At 36.6% G+C, this 16,625-nt stretch overlaps 1 protein-coding gene across 1 annotated transcript in view; it reads right to left on the bottom strand.

Moving 5' to 3' along the window:
* ADGB (androglobin) overlaps nt 1-16,625 on the bottom strand; it is a 104,200-nt gene that overhangs the window by 82,188 nt on the left and 5,387 nt on the right. The window contains exons 2-5 of the mRNA XM_065680511.1: nt 7,082-7,217; nt 4,486-4,578; nt 2,212-2,283; nt 270-458 (exon numbers count right to left, since the gene is read on the bottom strand). Of these exons, the coding sequence (XP_065536583.1) occupies nt 270-458; nt 2,212-2,283; nt 4,486-4,578; nt 7,082-7,217 (490 nt within the window). The remainder of the gene's footprint in view (nt 1-269; nt 459-2,211; nt 2,284-4,485; nt 4,579-7,081; nt 7,218-16,625) is intronic.

Raw genomic sequence — 16,625 nt, 5'->3', positions numbered from 1 at the left:
ATCTCCTAATAATCAGCAAAATTTTACATCATCTATGAAAAAAGAATATTGCCTTTTCAAGAAAAACTCTGTTTTATCCGGTTCTGAGTTGTACAAAAAACACATGAACTTAGAAGGCATTTTTACTAACACGCAGCAACAATTTGTCAACACTTCTGTTCCTAAAAAAAAAAAAAAAGAAAAACCATATCCATTCAATAATAATAAACACTTGTCCTAAGCATTACGTTTTGCCATACTAGCTGCATAGACTTCTATATTGTACTCACCATCCAATAAAGTCTCACTACATATTTTCCATAGTTATTGTACAGTGGCATGTGTCCCTTGGTAGCTTTACATAATGCATAAATGTGTTCCCATGGTTTCCAAAAAAGTGTGGATGTTCCATTAGTTAGGGTCTTTCCATTATATATCCTCCAGACTACATAAATTTCACTTACAATCCATCTCATCAGCTGAAAAAAAGATACAAACATGAAAAAAAAGTTTCTTAGCTAACATCTGTTAGAAAAATAAAATCAGGTCACATTATAATGATCCAAGAATAGAAAAGATTCTGTTTCAAATTAATCAATTATATGAAAGTATAGCTATGGTTTCATGCAAAAATTAATTTCACTGGTAAAACCTTTATTAAAATCATCATAATATCCACCCACAACACCACAAAACTTCATGAAACCAAGGAAAAGCATAATATCAACTATGCTATTCATCATTTACCAAAGGAAAATGAGGACGTATCATTTCAAAATAAATTATGTTACAGGAGCTCTGAACTGTCACTTGTTCAACTGCTTATTACTAGACATAAATGCCAAAAATCAATATTGGCTTTAATACTTGTTATTTGTACTCAGTAAGAAACAATTCTAAATCATTAGAAGTATTTAGTATTTTTAAAACAATTAAATAGAAGCTTTAACTAATCATGCTTTAGTACATGTGCTTTTCTAACACGCAGATTTCTGATGTGTGCTACAGTTTCAGAAGTATTACCAGACTGTTACAGTGACTTATGTAAACAAAAATGAGAATAAGCTTTTAGTACAACAATCTTTCCCAAAAATTAATTAGTGGTTCTGTGGACAGCAAAATTTACATCCTCTGTTGCCTGATGGCTGCCTCCCATACAGTTTCTCTGGTGCTGAATTTTGAATTCAATTTGAATGAAATAGAAATTATACTACTATATTCATGAAGGCATTCAGATGCCTTGGTTCTATCTATTTTCTGTTTTCCCCTGATCTATAGGAATTCAGTAAACATGTATGCAACTCTGGAGAGAAGGAAAAGATTGGCTGGGTGACAGACATTTGCACATACATGCAGGCACACCAAGAACATGACTTCAGGGAAGCTTGAATGAAAAGCATAAAAGCTACATTAGAAAGAATGCATTTGCTCTAGGAAGGAAGGAAGGAAAAGAAGGAAGGAAAGGGAGGGAGGAAGGGGAAGAAGGGGAGGAAAGGAAGGAAGGGGACGGAGGGAGGGAGGGATGAGGGAGTTGGGGGAGAGAGAGAGGAGAAAGGGGGAAGAGAGAGGAGAAAGGGGGAAGAGAGAGGAGAAAGGGGGAAGAGAGAGGAGAAAGGGGGAAGAGAGAGGAGAAAGGGGGAAGAGAAAGGAAAGGGGAAGAGAACGAAAAGGGGAAGAGAACGGGGAAAAGAAGAACGGAGAAGAGAACGGAGAAGAGAACGGAGAAGAGAACGGAGAAGAGAACGGAGAAGAGAACGGAGAAGAGAACGGAGAAGAGAACGGAGAAGAGAACGGAGAAGAGAACGGAGAAGAGGGGAAAGGGAAAGGAGAGACAAGAAGAGTGAAAAGAACAAAGGGGGAGGGGAGGGGAGGGGAGGATAAGAGAGGGGAGGAGAGGGGAGGGCAGGGAAGGGGAGGAGAGGGCAGGGGAGGATAAGAGAGGGGAGGGGAGGGAAAAGAGAAAGGAAAAACAAAAAACAAAAAAACCCCACCCCACATGTTTGTAAAATCTCTCACCATCCTTGATATAATTTTTCAAATTCTGAAAAAGATAAACAGTAATTATACAAATCCACATGATTCTTTACCATTTTATCCCCATCATTATTTTTTCAACTAAGAAATTTAACACAACTTGTTTCTTGATGTAGAAATTTGGAGTAAAATCAAAAAAGTGAAAAAAGTGAAAAAGAAAGAATTTTTTTTTTAAGAGGGACATAAATGTATACCTACCTCACTACAAAATATATGCTCATTTTCTGAAAGAAGGTCAAATGAGGCTTCATTTTTGACGACCACAGGAATCTAGGAGAAAGTAAGTTAGTTAACTCCATAGCTAAATTACCTGAAAAAACTTAAATAAACACTAATGTTTACCAGTAGTGACATACAAATGTCAGACATTCGACAAATATTCATTAAACATTCGCAAACTAAACAGCATCGATTTTCAAATCTTGTCATTGCTCTCTTGTTTCTTAATAAAAATATTTTAAAATGTAAATGTTCAGAATTTAAAAAAAATCATTATTCTTACCAGGAGATTAAAAAAGTATCAAATGAAATAATTACATAAGTAAATTAAGATTTCTCCAATTTATTCACAGTATTTGCAGGTCTGTACTTAAATCATGACCACAACACTGTCTCATACATTGAGATTTCCTTGGTCCCCCACCAAGACTCAAAGGTATTTGTTTCCTCATGGTCAGCTCGATAATGGTATTGTCAGTATGAGCACAGTCTTTATGAAACCTTTGACTATATTACACAGTTTTGGTGACATTACTTGTTCATACAGTCCTTTTTCTTTTTTTATGCAGCTTAGAAATAACATACTAGGATTGTAGTTTATTGAACTAAATATATCTGTACATCTCATCACTTATTGGTGATTATTTCTTGATTCTCTGCTTACCACACTAAATAGGCTTGTTTATGCTTTATTTTATGGTTATTAATAGATTAGGCAGGAACATGCATCATCTTAATAGCCTTTCGTCACTTGACCTTTACATTAATTTTTAACAACTTAAAAATTTCTACTAATCATAGCTTCCTGATTCAAAAGATACTAGACCAAAACAAGCATCAAAATTTTAATCAGGTCTTAAAGAAAGCAAATGATTTCTTCACAGTGCTATAAAGATAGATTTTTAAAGCTATTTTTAATGCAGATACATGTTTCCATGGCTTTCTGGGTTGCCAGCTCTGTTGTCCTCATCCTTCAGATACCTCTACTCAGTTTATGCATTTTGGCAGCATTTCTTGTCCAATCTTTTGGTCTTGTCAATTACTCCCCTGACCTCCTTCTCTCCTTCCTCTATTAAAATTAAACTTGGACCTGTTTAGTGTCTAGTTAATAACAAACGGAACTGACAAGCTGACAAAAGGAAAACTGACAAGCCTGAAAAAGTTGAAAGGATGGTCAAAGTGCTTTAAAATTTTAAGCATTTAGTCTGAAGCAAAAATGCTTTAAAACTTAGATTAGCAACAGGATTGAACACTAACCTTTGAAATGGTAGGCTGTTTATTTTCTTTGCATTTTAAAAATAAACTGAATAAGAGCTTTTCATCATTTTAAAACGTTACGGTTACCTTCCAGACAAGTACTGTCAAAGATGTGTACAAGTTCTGTATGCAGACTGGCAAAATATAACAGTTGAAATAAGAAAAAAGTACTTACTTCTGGTATAGCTAATTCATGGTTAGAAGATAGATATTTACCTCAGATATCTGCTCAAGAGAAGCCTTAGTTTGGAACAAACAGAACTTGTCATGGAGTCAAGAAGCAGAGGAGGCTTGGGAGGTTAAGCTACAATAATGTTTTGCATCAGGAAGCGCTGGCCCATTGTCATCCCACTAAGAAAGGCAGTCAGACTTCATACAGTGTCATTTAAAATGCTGTTATTAGAGCTAACTATAAGGAAAGAGATTAGTATAGATAACCTTAGGTCCTTTTAGACACTGGGAACCCAAGTTGTGCAGCATCAAACAGGCCTCTGATCCACATGCAACATTCTGTGCAGATCTCACCCATAGAAAAGGTTACCCCATTTTGGTGTTATTGAGCTATGATAGGATTTGAGCTGTTACAAGATATTCTTACAATAAAATATCTCTGTTCATCATTTGTACTATAAAACAGAAAGAATGTTCACATAAGAACTTGCAATTAGATAAATGCAAGGAGATGCAGGTGGTGTAACCGCCAGTAAGACGTGGGAGCTGCCTGCAGGCTACTCCCTTGAGCTGCCTGAGTTTATTCAGCAACCAGGGATTTCACCCAGCACCATGCAGACGTCAGAGCCAAGCTGTATATGCAGTATGGGTTGACTGTAACATGCGTCAGTGACTCTTAGGTGTACAGTGGTTTCCTGGACAGGATGACTATGCATGATCAAGTGGGTTTTATCTATTGAAATAATTTCCTCTATCAGTTTTCTTCTGCTTGTGATATAGCTAGGCAAGCATAACTTTTTCATTACCACTTTGCTTGTTTCTTACCTTATGTGCTAAAAACTCATGTGGACGTTTCCATGAATGTACTTTCAAAGATGCTGGCAACTCTATTTTCCCTTCAGGATCCTCAAAGAAATACTACATAAAATAGGCATGAACAAAATGGAACATATTTCATTAATTATGGTATTGTATCTTCCACAAGAGTAAAAATAATATATTGCTCACACAATAATTCACTGAAGGGAAAAAGATAGTACTAATGGAAGTAATAGTATCTATAACTGAACTAAAACAGTGCAATGCCCAAAATGAAGATTCAGTATGAAAGCTGCTTGTATTATTCTGAGAAGTCCATGTGATCTGCACTGCCTAAATAGATCTATATGAAAAGTTTTCTTTCTTTTACACCTTTCAGAAAAACCTCCCCAAAAACTATTTGAGCTTTTAAGTCAGGCACTCTTCTACAGAGTTCTCCCTGAGTACTTTTTCCAACTCACTTATTTCTAAAGCTTTCTAAATTGAAGACTGAAAGTAAATACCTAACGCCACACAAACAAAGCAGGTTCCAAGCATTTAAAACTGCTATAGAAACCAAAAAGAGCGGTAATTATACAGCACTGTGAATTAGACCATTAGAGAGAGAGAGCCTCATATAATTTTCAAACTTTCATTTCCAAAATGATACTTATCCTCCATGTGAACAGAAGACATCAGGATATATGATAACTTGTTTACTTAACAGCACAATGTAGCATGAAGAGATGCCTCTCATACTGCTGACAGAGAAACTAATTGGTTACATGGTTAGTGCCTTTTATTTGTGCCTGGAATTTTAAATAGCTTTTAGGCATACTATACACTGCTGTGTATTTCACAGTCCACAATGTACTCTATCTTCTACAGACCAAACATGAGAAAGAGTTTCTGTGAAGAAAACTGGAGGGGGGGGAGAGGGGGAAGAGACAACTTTCTTTACCTTACAAGTGAAAAAATACTTTAAAGAAAGGATACTGTAGGTTCAGCTGACTGACAAAATCAGGCTTAACTTATCTTTTATTTAAGGTGGCTATAAGGGACAACTGCCTGGTCTCAGGAGTTCATGGTTTAATGGCAGGAGCCTTGACCACAAGTTCTACAGGAAGCACAGGCAAGAAACAGGCACAAAAACCAGACAAGGTGAAATGTACAATCTCAGCAGCACACTGCTCTGCTCTAAGAGAGGTTATCATGTAGAGATACTTGGTAAAAGGGCTTTAGCATTACAAGGAAAGAAATCACTTCCAATCAATTCCTCTTCCCACTCAAGAAAATATGATTGTTTATATTCATGTTCTAAGTGTACTCAAAGGTACTGGAGGCCATCACTAATTCTGTTTCTAACCGAAATACCCTATACGATGTTGAATTCTGGCTAGCTGCTTGGATCAAGAGAGGCCACATTAGAATATTCTTCAGATCTGTAAATTTATCTGCTGTGACTGACAAATTTAAAAACTCATTTAAACATGTAAAAAGAGCAATGTTTCATATAGCTTGTGACTGAAGAACTGAATGAGCCAGTAGCACCTCTGAATGCCTCTTATGCTAAAAAAGAAATATTGCAGTTACAATTATTTTTAAATTTTATCTATTATAATAATGTCTGGCAGACCTAACAGATTAGTGATAGGTAAATGTTTGGACTGTGCTCTAAACACACCAAATGTGGTAATGGAACAGAAGAAAGACACAAAAGAAAATTATTTACTTGTCAAGTTAATGGCAGCATTCAGTATAGAACCTACACCTTGCCTCTAAACAGTACTTCGGTCCCACAGGGGTACAATAAATTCATGCTTGGGATAAGAAAAAAAATTAAATCTAGAAACATATGCTAACATACACATAGCACACAAGAATACATATTCTGTGTGTTCACACATGAGCATATGAACAATGCAGAATTTATATACAGATGATCAAGCATGGTATTATATCGATTTTAAATGTCACTTTAAAATTATTAGTTTAAGAAGCTCTTTAAGAAATAATTTTATTACTATTCTGCACAAAATGCAGATACATTCTGTAATGATAACAAGTTTGAAGGAGTAAAAATCCAGATGAAACTTAAAAGTCATTCCAACTCAAATCATTCCATGATTCCATGATAAAAAAAACAGGTTGAAGGGACCTCAAGAATCATGTGGGCCAACTTTTCTAGGCAAAGCATGACCACGACTAGATGTCCTAGCATCCTGTCCAGCCAAATCTTAAGTGTCCAACACTGGGGAATCTACCACTTCCCAAGGGAGATTACTCCAATGGCTGATTGTTCTCATTGTGAAAAATTTTCCTCGTGTCAAGTTGGGATCTCCCCAGGAGTTACGTGTGCCCATTACCCCTTGTTTTTATCATGTGACCCCTTGTGAAAAAGGAGTCTCTGTCTTCTCTGTACCCACCCTTTAAATACTGGAACATGGTGATAAGGTCTCCACTGAGACTTCTTTACTCGAGGCTGAACAAACTGAGGTCTCTCAGCCTTTCCTCATATGGTAGGCTTCCCAGCCCTTTTATCATCAAAGTTGTGACAAATAAGCTATTAAATACAGGTACAAAAAATAAAGTGGAAATAATATATATATGTCACACAGCTTACTGAAGTAGGACTTCTCCCAGTTTTATCTTTCTCCTTTCCAGCTTTTCCAGTATCCCATTTTTCTGCATTGATATCTGCTTCATTCCATTCTGGCCAAATCGGAAATCTCCACTTCTCACTGGAAGACGCAGTTACACTGGGTAACAAACAGAGGCATGAATAAAAATAAACAGTATATTAGGCAAGGGTGGTAGGAAGATTTTTATATTTTTATTTATTTTTAATGTACTGTAATAAAAAGGTGTTAGTAACTACAATAACTTTTTGTCACTAAGATAAGCAAGCCTATAGAAGTGTTAGATGGTTTTATTAGGTATAAACCAACAAAATATGTAAATACATGTATATGAGGATTTCTCATACTGATGTAGCAAATGGGACAACTGAAGCACAAAAGCAGAATCCAATGGCAGTTTCCTCCCTTTTCCCCTGCTTCAAGCCACAGGGTTCTCCTTCCTTTCCTGTGCCACTCCTAGCATTCATGACCCAATTCAACTCACTCACCCATCCAAAGACTTTCCTTTTCTCTCCCCCACCCCAACTTCTTTTCTTTAACCGACCGAAATAACTTGACATGGATAAAAAACATATTGGGGAAAAAGGAATCCCACTTCTAGGCATCTGTGAACTGTCAGACCAGTCTGTCTGTCCCCAGGGACATTATCAGGGCCTCTTGTGCTACCTGCACTTTCACTACCCTCTTCTTGGGATTCACAACTCAGAGAAAAACTTTTCTGAGACTGAAGGGATTTTCACACGACACAATGTGTTCATAGCTACCAACCAGCACTTGTAGTACCTGTGCACATCATTTGCCCAGTATGAAGGGCTGAAAACCTGAATTAGCTAGAATTAGAATACAGTAGCCCCTTCCTCCTTAACCAACAAACCTGGAAGCAGGCAAAGTATATGCAGGTCACATCTTAATTATATTCACTCAAACCCACTGGCAATAAAATGTAGATGTTGTCCACTCAAGAAAGGGAAGAAGCTGCTGGAACCCAAGAAGCAATCTGGCATTAAAAACTGAGTAAAAGGGTTTAAATAAATTGTATTGCATTAAAACAGATGGACTTCAACCGATTGGGTAAAAGGACTAAGGTCAGAATTTCTGCAGTGATACTCAGCAGCGTCCTACAGCAGCAATACAGTATTAAACAGAGACTTTTTTACTACTGGAGCCTTAACCATATACTTACCTTATACTTCTTATACTTAATATACTTACCTTATACTTCTATTACATTATTTATATCAGCTATAAAAAGCTTTTTTTTTCTTTTTTCTTTTTTTTTTTTTAATAAGGAACAGTAGAATTCCTACAAATATGTCGAAGAGACCAAGAAGATAACAGTGTTTTGGGCTGCAGCTGGAGAGTGTTTTCACAAATTGGTGCTTACTTATTTTAAAATAAATAAAGCTTTATTTCTGTAGAAACTGACATCTTCAGGAGACTTGAATGGAAGGAAGACTAAAGAAAGTGTATGTCCACTGCTCAGTGAGACACAGGGAACTTAATGACAAAGTACATGGGAAAGGCCAAGTTACTCAGTGCCTTTTAGTGTCTTGGGTTTTGTTGGCAAATTTGGCTCTCAGGCTTCCCAGCCCATGAGTCTACTAACAGGGTCTGTGGGAGTGAAGCATTATGTACAATTAGAGGAAGGCAGCTAGGATGCATTTTAATCAAACAGGATACACACAGCTTCATGGGACTAGTTGGAATGTGAGCAAAGGTACTGAGGAAGCTGACTGGAGTCACTCTGAGGCTCCTGTCAATCACATTCAAAAGACCATGGCAATGGGGTAAAGTTTCTGATGACTGAAAAAAGACAAACATCACACTAGTCTTAAAAATACAAATGGCAAGAAGGAGAATCTGGGGAACTACAGTGCTTCAAGATACTTCAAACTCAAACGGACAAGCAACTAAGCAACCTAATCTAAGCTGGCCCTGCTTTGAGCAGGGAGTTGGACTAGACGGCTTTCACAGGTACCCTTCTATCAACATTTTTCCATTATTATTCTGTGATAATTCTTTGTTAGCAATAATAAGGACAAAGACATGGTTAGTCATTATCTAGACAATAACTACATTCATCCACCCTACCAGTAACTCTTAACTGAAAGACAGCTGTGAAAATTCAATGCCATCTGTGCCTTCTGCTGTGCAAATAAAAAAATACAGCTTCTGCCACTCTAAGTGTAAGGAAGATGAATTCTCTGAAGTGATACTTTGCTTTGCTTTTCCATCTTTGTAACCTCAGTCATCTGTAAATGGCCTCCAGCCTCTCTCTATTATGTCTGACCTTTCATTAATGGTAGGACTTTTTCTCCAGCATTTTCTGGAAGGCTCAAATGATGCTTCATTCCATATATACAATAATACCTAACAAGCAATTGAAAACCCTGAAGTGCTTCTCAGTTTCTTTTGATTACTAGGAATGCCTATATCATTTCCAGTTGTTTTAAGTTATCTGCTGTATCTGTCTTAACTGCAACCATGAAGATCAATAAAAACTAGAATGTTAGCTGTACTGACAGTTCCAACATTTGTGATATTTGAAGTTCTGCCTCTTTCAACACTGATTTAAATACAGCTCCTGGCAGATTCTTACATATACTTACAAGCAAAACATGACAAGTTAAAATTTTTACTTTTTCTACTTTTTCCTTATTTCAGATGAAATATGAGTGACATATGTAGTGATTTTAAAAACTCTAGAAATACCCCTATATTTTTTTTATCTCTTTTTCTCCCTCTAGGTCTGCATTTGCTCTTTCAAATATTTACAGAGAAGCATGGAAGTTTCACTCAATAATAATGATAATAATGATAAAGATGTTCTGAAACCATTCCCAAATAAAATCAAATAGTAATTCCAGTAACTGCTGTAAGATTTGCTTTGGGATGATAATGGAATAATAAAAAATCTGTACTTTTATAAAAAGTGAGATATGGAAGGACTTGCCTAGATTACTATCACACTAAGACGGAAAATTACTTTCCAATACATTCTGACATAATAGAAAACCCTCAACACTAATGTGAGAAACATGAAAACAGTGCTATCTATGACAGATGTCTAAATTAATTTGGGGAAGCCCAATGCTCCTACTTCTCAAAAAGGATTCAATAATATTTTGGTAAAATTCTTAAAGAAATGCAATTTAATTGGACTCCAAATATAAATAAATAAAAAAGGCATTTGAATTTATTAAAATACTGTATTTGAGTAAGGCTATCAAGTTTTTGCATTACAGGAACTGAATAATATAATTCATTGAGAATTCTTTGAAGCAAACTAACAGACACAAGCACAATGCAAACCATTACTGGTATTTTATGCTCACACTGGATGGCTTCATTGTGCAATAGTATTTTAAACACTAATTTACTGGCAGACTTCTTTTTAATCTTGTGCTAAACCCTAAAAGAGAAAACTGAATAATAAATTGCCAAATGAGGGGAACACTACGAAGTTAGCATTAATTCACCTCTGAGCCTCTAAGCAGGTTCTCCAAGAATACTGGTACAATTGACATAGTGCCAACAGGGGAAATGGGGAACACCAGGATAGACAAACACAACAGGTAACAAAATTTCAGGCATATTGCAATCTAAGTTTTTCAGAGACTTAAGATTTAATAAAAAGGAAGCAAGCCTACATGGTACTGGAAACGTGTTCTCTGAAGTTAAACATAGTCTGTAGACATACACACTTTGGCTGCTCACCCACTCTGTAAGCAAGATCTTATCGGCATGGTCAATGGAGTCTAGGGAACAAACATTTACTTCTTAAAGTAGGTAAATCTACCTGTAAACTATTTATGACCATTCCTCACAGAGAACCCAGCAATACTGAAGGGAGTCTTCTCAAGAAAATTACAGAAGTCTTGGCATTCAGTTTCAGAACAGCTTAGCTACTTTGCCTTCCTTTCCCTGTACTCCTTTAATTCTGGTTCAGCAGACAATAATAACTCTGTGACACTATGCAGGTTTTTTAGAATTAAGAAAGATGCCTTTCTCTCCTTTTCATTCTTTCCTGCAGACAAAGGTTTAATGCTCTCTTTCCTAACACACCCTTGCAAAAAGTTAGATGTACTTTTAATCAATAAAACAAAACAAAACTCCAAAGGAGGAAATGAGACATCTTCACACAATAATTTTGATTGGGAATATTTGAAACAGATAAAATTGTTCTGTAGTTCTATAACAATGCCAGTACTGCTTCCACAATGACTCCAAGGCTTTACACAGAAATCTGGTTGGAGACTTGACAGCTTCACCTTTTTCTGTCTCCATGTCTATACCTCAGAAATTAGGAAAAAAAATCCAGGAATTCCACCACATCAATGACTTCTTCAAGCTTTCTGGTTAGTTAATTATGTAAATGGATATATCTAATTTTTATTTTTTCTGCAAACCTTGTCTTTCCTTATGACACAGCTTATGCAGCAAAATCCTTTCCCTATTTTCATTAAGTCATTTGTTTATTTCTCTTAAACCTACTTAAGTTTCAAAGTTTAAGATCTGCTTTATATTATCATCCTAAGAAATCAATACAAAAGTTTTCATGACTTAGGACACTGTATGGAGATCTCTGCTTGAGGACTGAGAGGCAAACCTGAAAGCTGTTTTGATTGATTTAATGAATTGCTACTCAGCAGCTGAGCTACAGTTACTGTTTATGCATCTGTTCTTAGCTTCAACTGAAGAGTAAAATATGTGTTCGCTTAAAGCACATCTTGGAGAATCAAAAGACTGAGCACTGGTATCTGTAACAGCAACTGTTAAAACAAACCAGCCATTTTATTTGCAGCATGATACATTTAGGCGGTATGGTATGATGAGGTATTTATATGTTAGCCTTTCTGCAGACAAAATGATTGTGAGTTTGCTCTTTATTTGATTCACTCTATTAAGAATTTGTTTATCTCCACAGCAGGGCATTTGTTGCTAAATAATTGCCAACAGGCTATCCCTTCATCCCATCTTAGTGCTCCCTGTAGGTATTTTATATCAAGGATATTACCCATAGCATGTTTTAAAGATTAAAAAAAAATAAAATCTGGATTTTATCATAGCAGCATCCCAACAGAAGACAAAATCTATTTGATGCTCACCATTTTTACCTTGTTCCCCAGAATGCTGCCAATCTTTTATCTTTCATTAAATATTATCTATTCTTTCCATAAAGCATCTACAACCATTACACTGTAAATCTTAGTTTCATTCAAATGCCAGAAAACACACTATTAGCATCTATCTAATGCCACTACTACAGTTCTTAGGATGGCAAATAATTAACAAATATGATTCAGTAACAGGTAATGGTATTTATGTATCTGGCACACCAGTGAATGAAGCTCAGAGCTGAAACTTTCATCCTTCTTTCCTCCTTGAATTGCTCTGGATGCTTTGAACTCCTCTATATGTACAGAAGTAAGATCAATCTTAAGAAAGAGATGGGAGTGAGGAACCTAACATCTCATATTCCCCATTGGTTATCAATGTTGGGTCACACTGAGATGAAACTTTTGGGTTCTTTTCACTTGCCAGGAAGCAGTAAAGAAACGTGTCCCTTCCCTTGGATAGTTTGAGCAGTCAGAAAAAACAATTTCTGGTCCCATTAAAGGCTTTTATATTCAGAAAAAGAGGACAGAGAACAAAGAGACGGCTCAGCTTCTCCACATGTGGCCCGTGGGGAAGCTACTTCACTTTTTCCCTTTTCAGAACTCAAAACCAAAAGTCGCCGTTGAAGACCTCATTTACAACAGAAAGTTCTTTGAAACTCTAATCACTGAATTTTTAAATTTTTTTTTTTTTTTTAAAGTAGCATCTGAATATCTTAGAAATCCACAGCAGAAACCATGGCAACACTCAAGTTCGTAAGAATCTAGAAAGGATATGAGAACATTCAACCAAGTATCAGTAACTGTAGAAAAATTATTTGCTCTTTTCCTTCATACCTAGTGCCACTCTTCAGAAGAGGAATGGCCAGGATGAATCATGATCATACAGTCTAATAAGCAGCTAAGACAATACAGTCTTCTCTATTTGTAGTATAGCCAGTAGTGATTACAAAAAAAAATCCAAAATATTAAGGTATTGTTTACTGTAACTTACCATTATTCATATCTTGGACACTACAGCCAAAACTTAAAGGACTCTGTAGTTAAAATATGCTAGTCTGAATGTCTGGGAAGAGACTTAAGCCATGGATGCAGTTCAGGTACAATGAGCAGAAAAGGTATTTGTAAAGCATCAAAGCTGCAATGATAGTTGTTTGCAAAGCCTATTACAACAGGTTTTGTTGTCACTTTTGTGTATTGGGGTAGGATTTCTTCCTCAAAGAGCCCATAGTGCTGTCTGTGTGAAGCAAGATCAAACCGTGGGTAAAGTGAGGAATACCAACTGATTATTGGCACATTAAAGGAGTCTGTAATTTGGATCACTACTTTCAAGTGTAATATTCTCATTTCTAAACATAGCTGACATCCTTGCAAGTGTCAGATGAACTACTAACAGACTTCAGTAACTCGTCAAGAATGAGCCTGATTCAAATGTGCACACATTTGCTAAGACAGAATGGTCAAGCTAGCCTCACGTTTAACCCTGCAAGTTAGAAATCTGCATGTTTTCTTATTTTTATTTGCCTGCATATTAATGGCAGGTGGGACGTGTTAGAATTTCGGACTCTTTCTAACCTTCTATTTTTGCATTCTATTTTGCAGGAAGAATAGTTTTATTGCACAAGCTATCATTAGTGAATGCCTCAAAGCCAGAAGCAAAATCATTCAAAAATACAAGCGTGGACACTGTTGCTTTCAACAGCAGCACAAGTCACAAGTCTGTAGCCTGTGAGCAGCACAAGTCACAAGTCTGTAGCCTGTGAGCGCAATACTAGAAAAGCTCAGCTGCCGTTTTCAATAGCAAGAACCAGCTGTAGTAAAAGTTCTCTGCTCCTGATTCTATGGAGCCAGACGTTTGCTATCAAAAAGCTTTTAATAATGAATGGGAAAAAATACACTATTTTACATATCTGAAAAACACCCTTGACAATAGAAGGTATCAGATGGCCTGGAAGTCATTCATCTGCCAGCCTTGTATGTTTTACAACACTGGAGGTCACTTAGACTTTAAAAAAAACCCGACAGTGTGACTCAGCATTGGAATAGGTTGTCAAGAGAGGTTGTGGAATCTCCTTCCATGGAGATACTCGAAAGCCATGTGGATACAGTCCTGAGCACTATTGCTCCAGGTGACACCACTTGAGCAGAGAGGCTGGACAAGATTGTGGCTCCTAGCCTCAGCCATTCTGTGATTCTCTGACAACAGCTCAATTAAGAACTCTGTTCAAGTACAGTCAAGGAAAGCAAATAAAAAAACTAGGACACATTAGAAGCAGGATGTCCAATACAAGAAATTAGTACAGCAGCACCGAGTATAATCAATTTTATGTCCTCTGCATGAAATATTATGTTTGGTTCAGTCACCCTGGCAATATAAAAATAACCTTGGAAATTCAGGGACAGGCAGTAGTTTAGAACTTGGAGAAATAACAAAGCAGAAACACAGAAAATACTGAGTAGTAGAAGTAAGAAAGTACTGCTTATCTGTTCTCATGACACAAGAAAAATAATGCATCTAACATAAAACACAGCAAATAAAAAAAAATGATAAAACACCTGACTGCTCAGTACATAATGAGCCAGCAGAACTCTTACATCAGATATGACTCAGGAGAGAATAATGATTGATAGCTTCTGGAACAGCCCATCTGCAGCAGCACATGCCTCTTTCAAACTCAGAACAAACAAAAAAAAAGAAGAAAAGGAACATGCCACTTGGGGGAATCTTAGTTCCACTCCACTGAGCTCTGTGTGAGAAACCACCAGCAGTTCAGTCCAAGACTTTCCACTTGTTACGGTTGTCCTCCAAAGCTGAAAGCTGCGGATCTCTTTCAATCTCTACCGTACGTGATTCCAAGAGGGAATCTGCAGTCATGTTTCCCCATATAATTGTACAGCACCTTAGAAATTATGGAACCACTAACTTCCCTGAGTTTGTTTCTTCTAGTGCTCCCTGCTAAAAAGATTGAGCAGGCCTTAGATTCAGCTATAAGAATGCTGGTAAGATTGCAGCATCTCTTTCCACACTAGAGTCTGGTACTCAAGTATTTTTTAAGAACATGGTTTGTGCTTTGCTCCTTTCTTTGGCATTTCTTCCTTGTTGGCTTCTGTAAAATCTTTTTGTGCCTTCTCTATGGTACCTGGATAATTAACTAAGAACTAAAAATCTCTGCATGGCAGAGCACATCAGTACTTCTGTGGATTTAGGTCAACTCATTTACAAAGCACTTAGCAGGCGTTAATAAGAAAACCAGAAATCCCATTTCTTCATCTGTGGCTACAGAGAGCTCACAGGAGAAGCTGAAGACCATTCTGCTTAAGTAGATGAATAATCCATAGCACACACCGTCTCCAACATGATATTTTAAGATGCTCTCCACTTTCAAAGCACAATTATTATTATTCTTTTGTCAGCTCTTTTTCTGCTATATAGTTCTACTGAAAGCTGCTTTTCCCTATTACACTGTTCATCATACTGTCCATTGTAATAGAAGCCTAGACTTCTATTGCAGAGTCTCTAACCAATGGCTCATGAAGCATGTTTGCCTGCAGGACCCTCTGTCATTGCTTTGAGTTCCACAGAGAGAAAAAGCTAAAACGAAGATCAGTAGGGAGCACAGCATTTAGTGTAATATTGCCAATGGTACCAAACTTAAAGTTTTTGTGCCCAAGAGTCCATGAAGTTTGAAATCTACAGATCAGGGTAGGCTAAGCTCTCAGGGGCTCATTGTTTTAATTAGAATTAACTAGGAAAAGCAATTTGAATACATAATTTCCTAATTAAAATGTAATCAAGTTAATAAAAAATTAAACTTACTGGTTGGCTTATATGCAATTTTAATGCATTTAACATATTTACTTGGGAAATAATACCTTGCCTCACCACAATGCATGAGACAAAAAAAAATTAAAGGCAGAAGGAAAAATAAGTACTAACAAACTGACTATATAAAGTTGTACTGTATTTACATACTGTAACATTACAATAAATGAAGCACAGGGTGTGAAAGCAAGATCTTCATCATTCTGTCCAGCAAATGTTAGCACTAAAAATTCTAGCTGTGCTTAACTCTACTTCTGAGACTAACAAAAATACTGGCCTTGGAAATATGAGCTATGTACAAAAAATAGACCATAAAAGACAGCAAATGAAAAGCGCACACTTTATGCTCAGGAAGGACAACACAAACTCTTTAGGAATGTCTCTATTTGTTTTTTTAGATTACAATTTAGGTATTAGTACAATAGCACAATGAGAGTTTGCAGATGCACATTGATGCAATAAGTTCTGAAGAACAATGATAAACTACAGAACTTCACCCAAATTGAACCTAAGATCATAACATCTTTATCCACTAGCATTACTATGTCTGGGGAATGCGGATTTTTTTTCTGCAGACTTGTTCCATGA

Source organism: Lathamus discolor, chromosome 5 (genome assembly GCF_037157495.1).
Source record: "Lathamus discolor isolate bLatDis1 chromosome 5, bLatDis1.hap1, whole genome shotgun sequence".
Taxonomy (NCBI): Eukaryota; Metazoa; Chordata; class Aves; order Psittaciformes; family Psittacidae; genus Lathamus; species Lathamus discolor.
The sequence above is the reverse complement of the archived record's forward strand: the minus strand, read 5'-3'. Positions and strand labels throughout refer to the sequence as shown.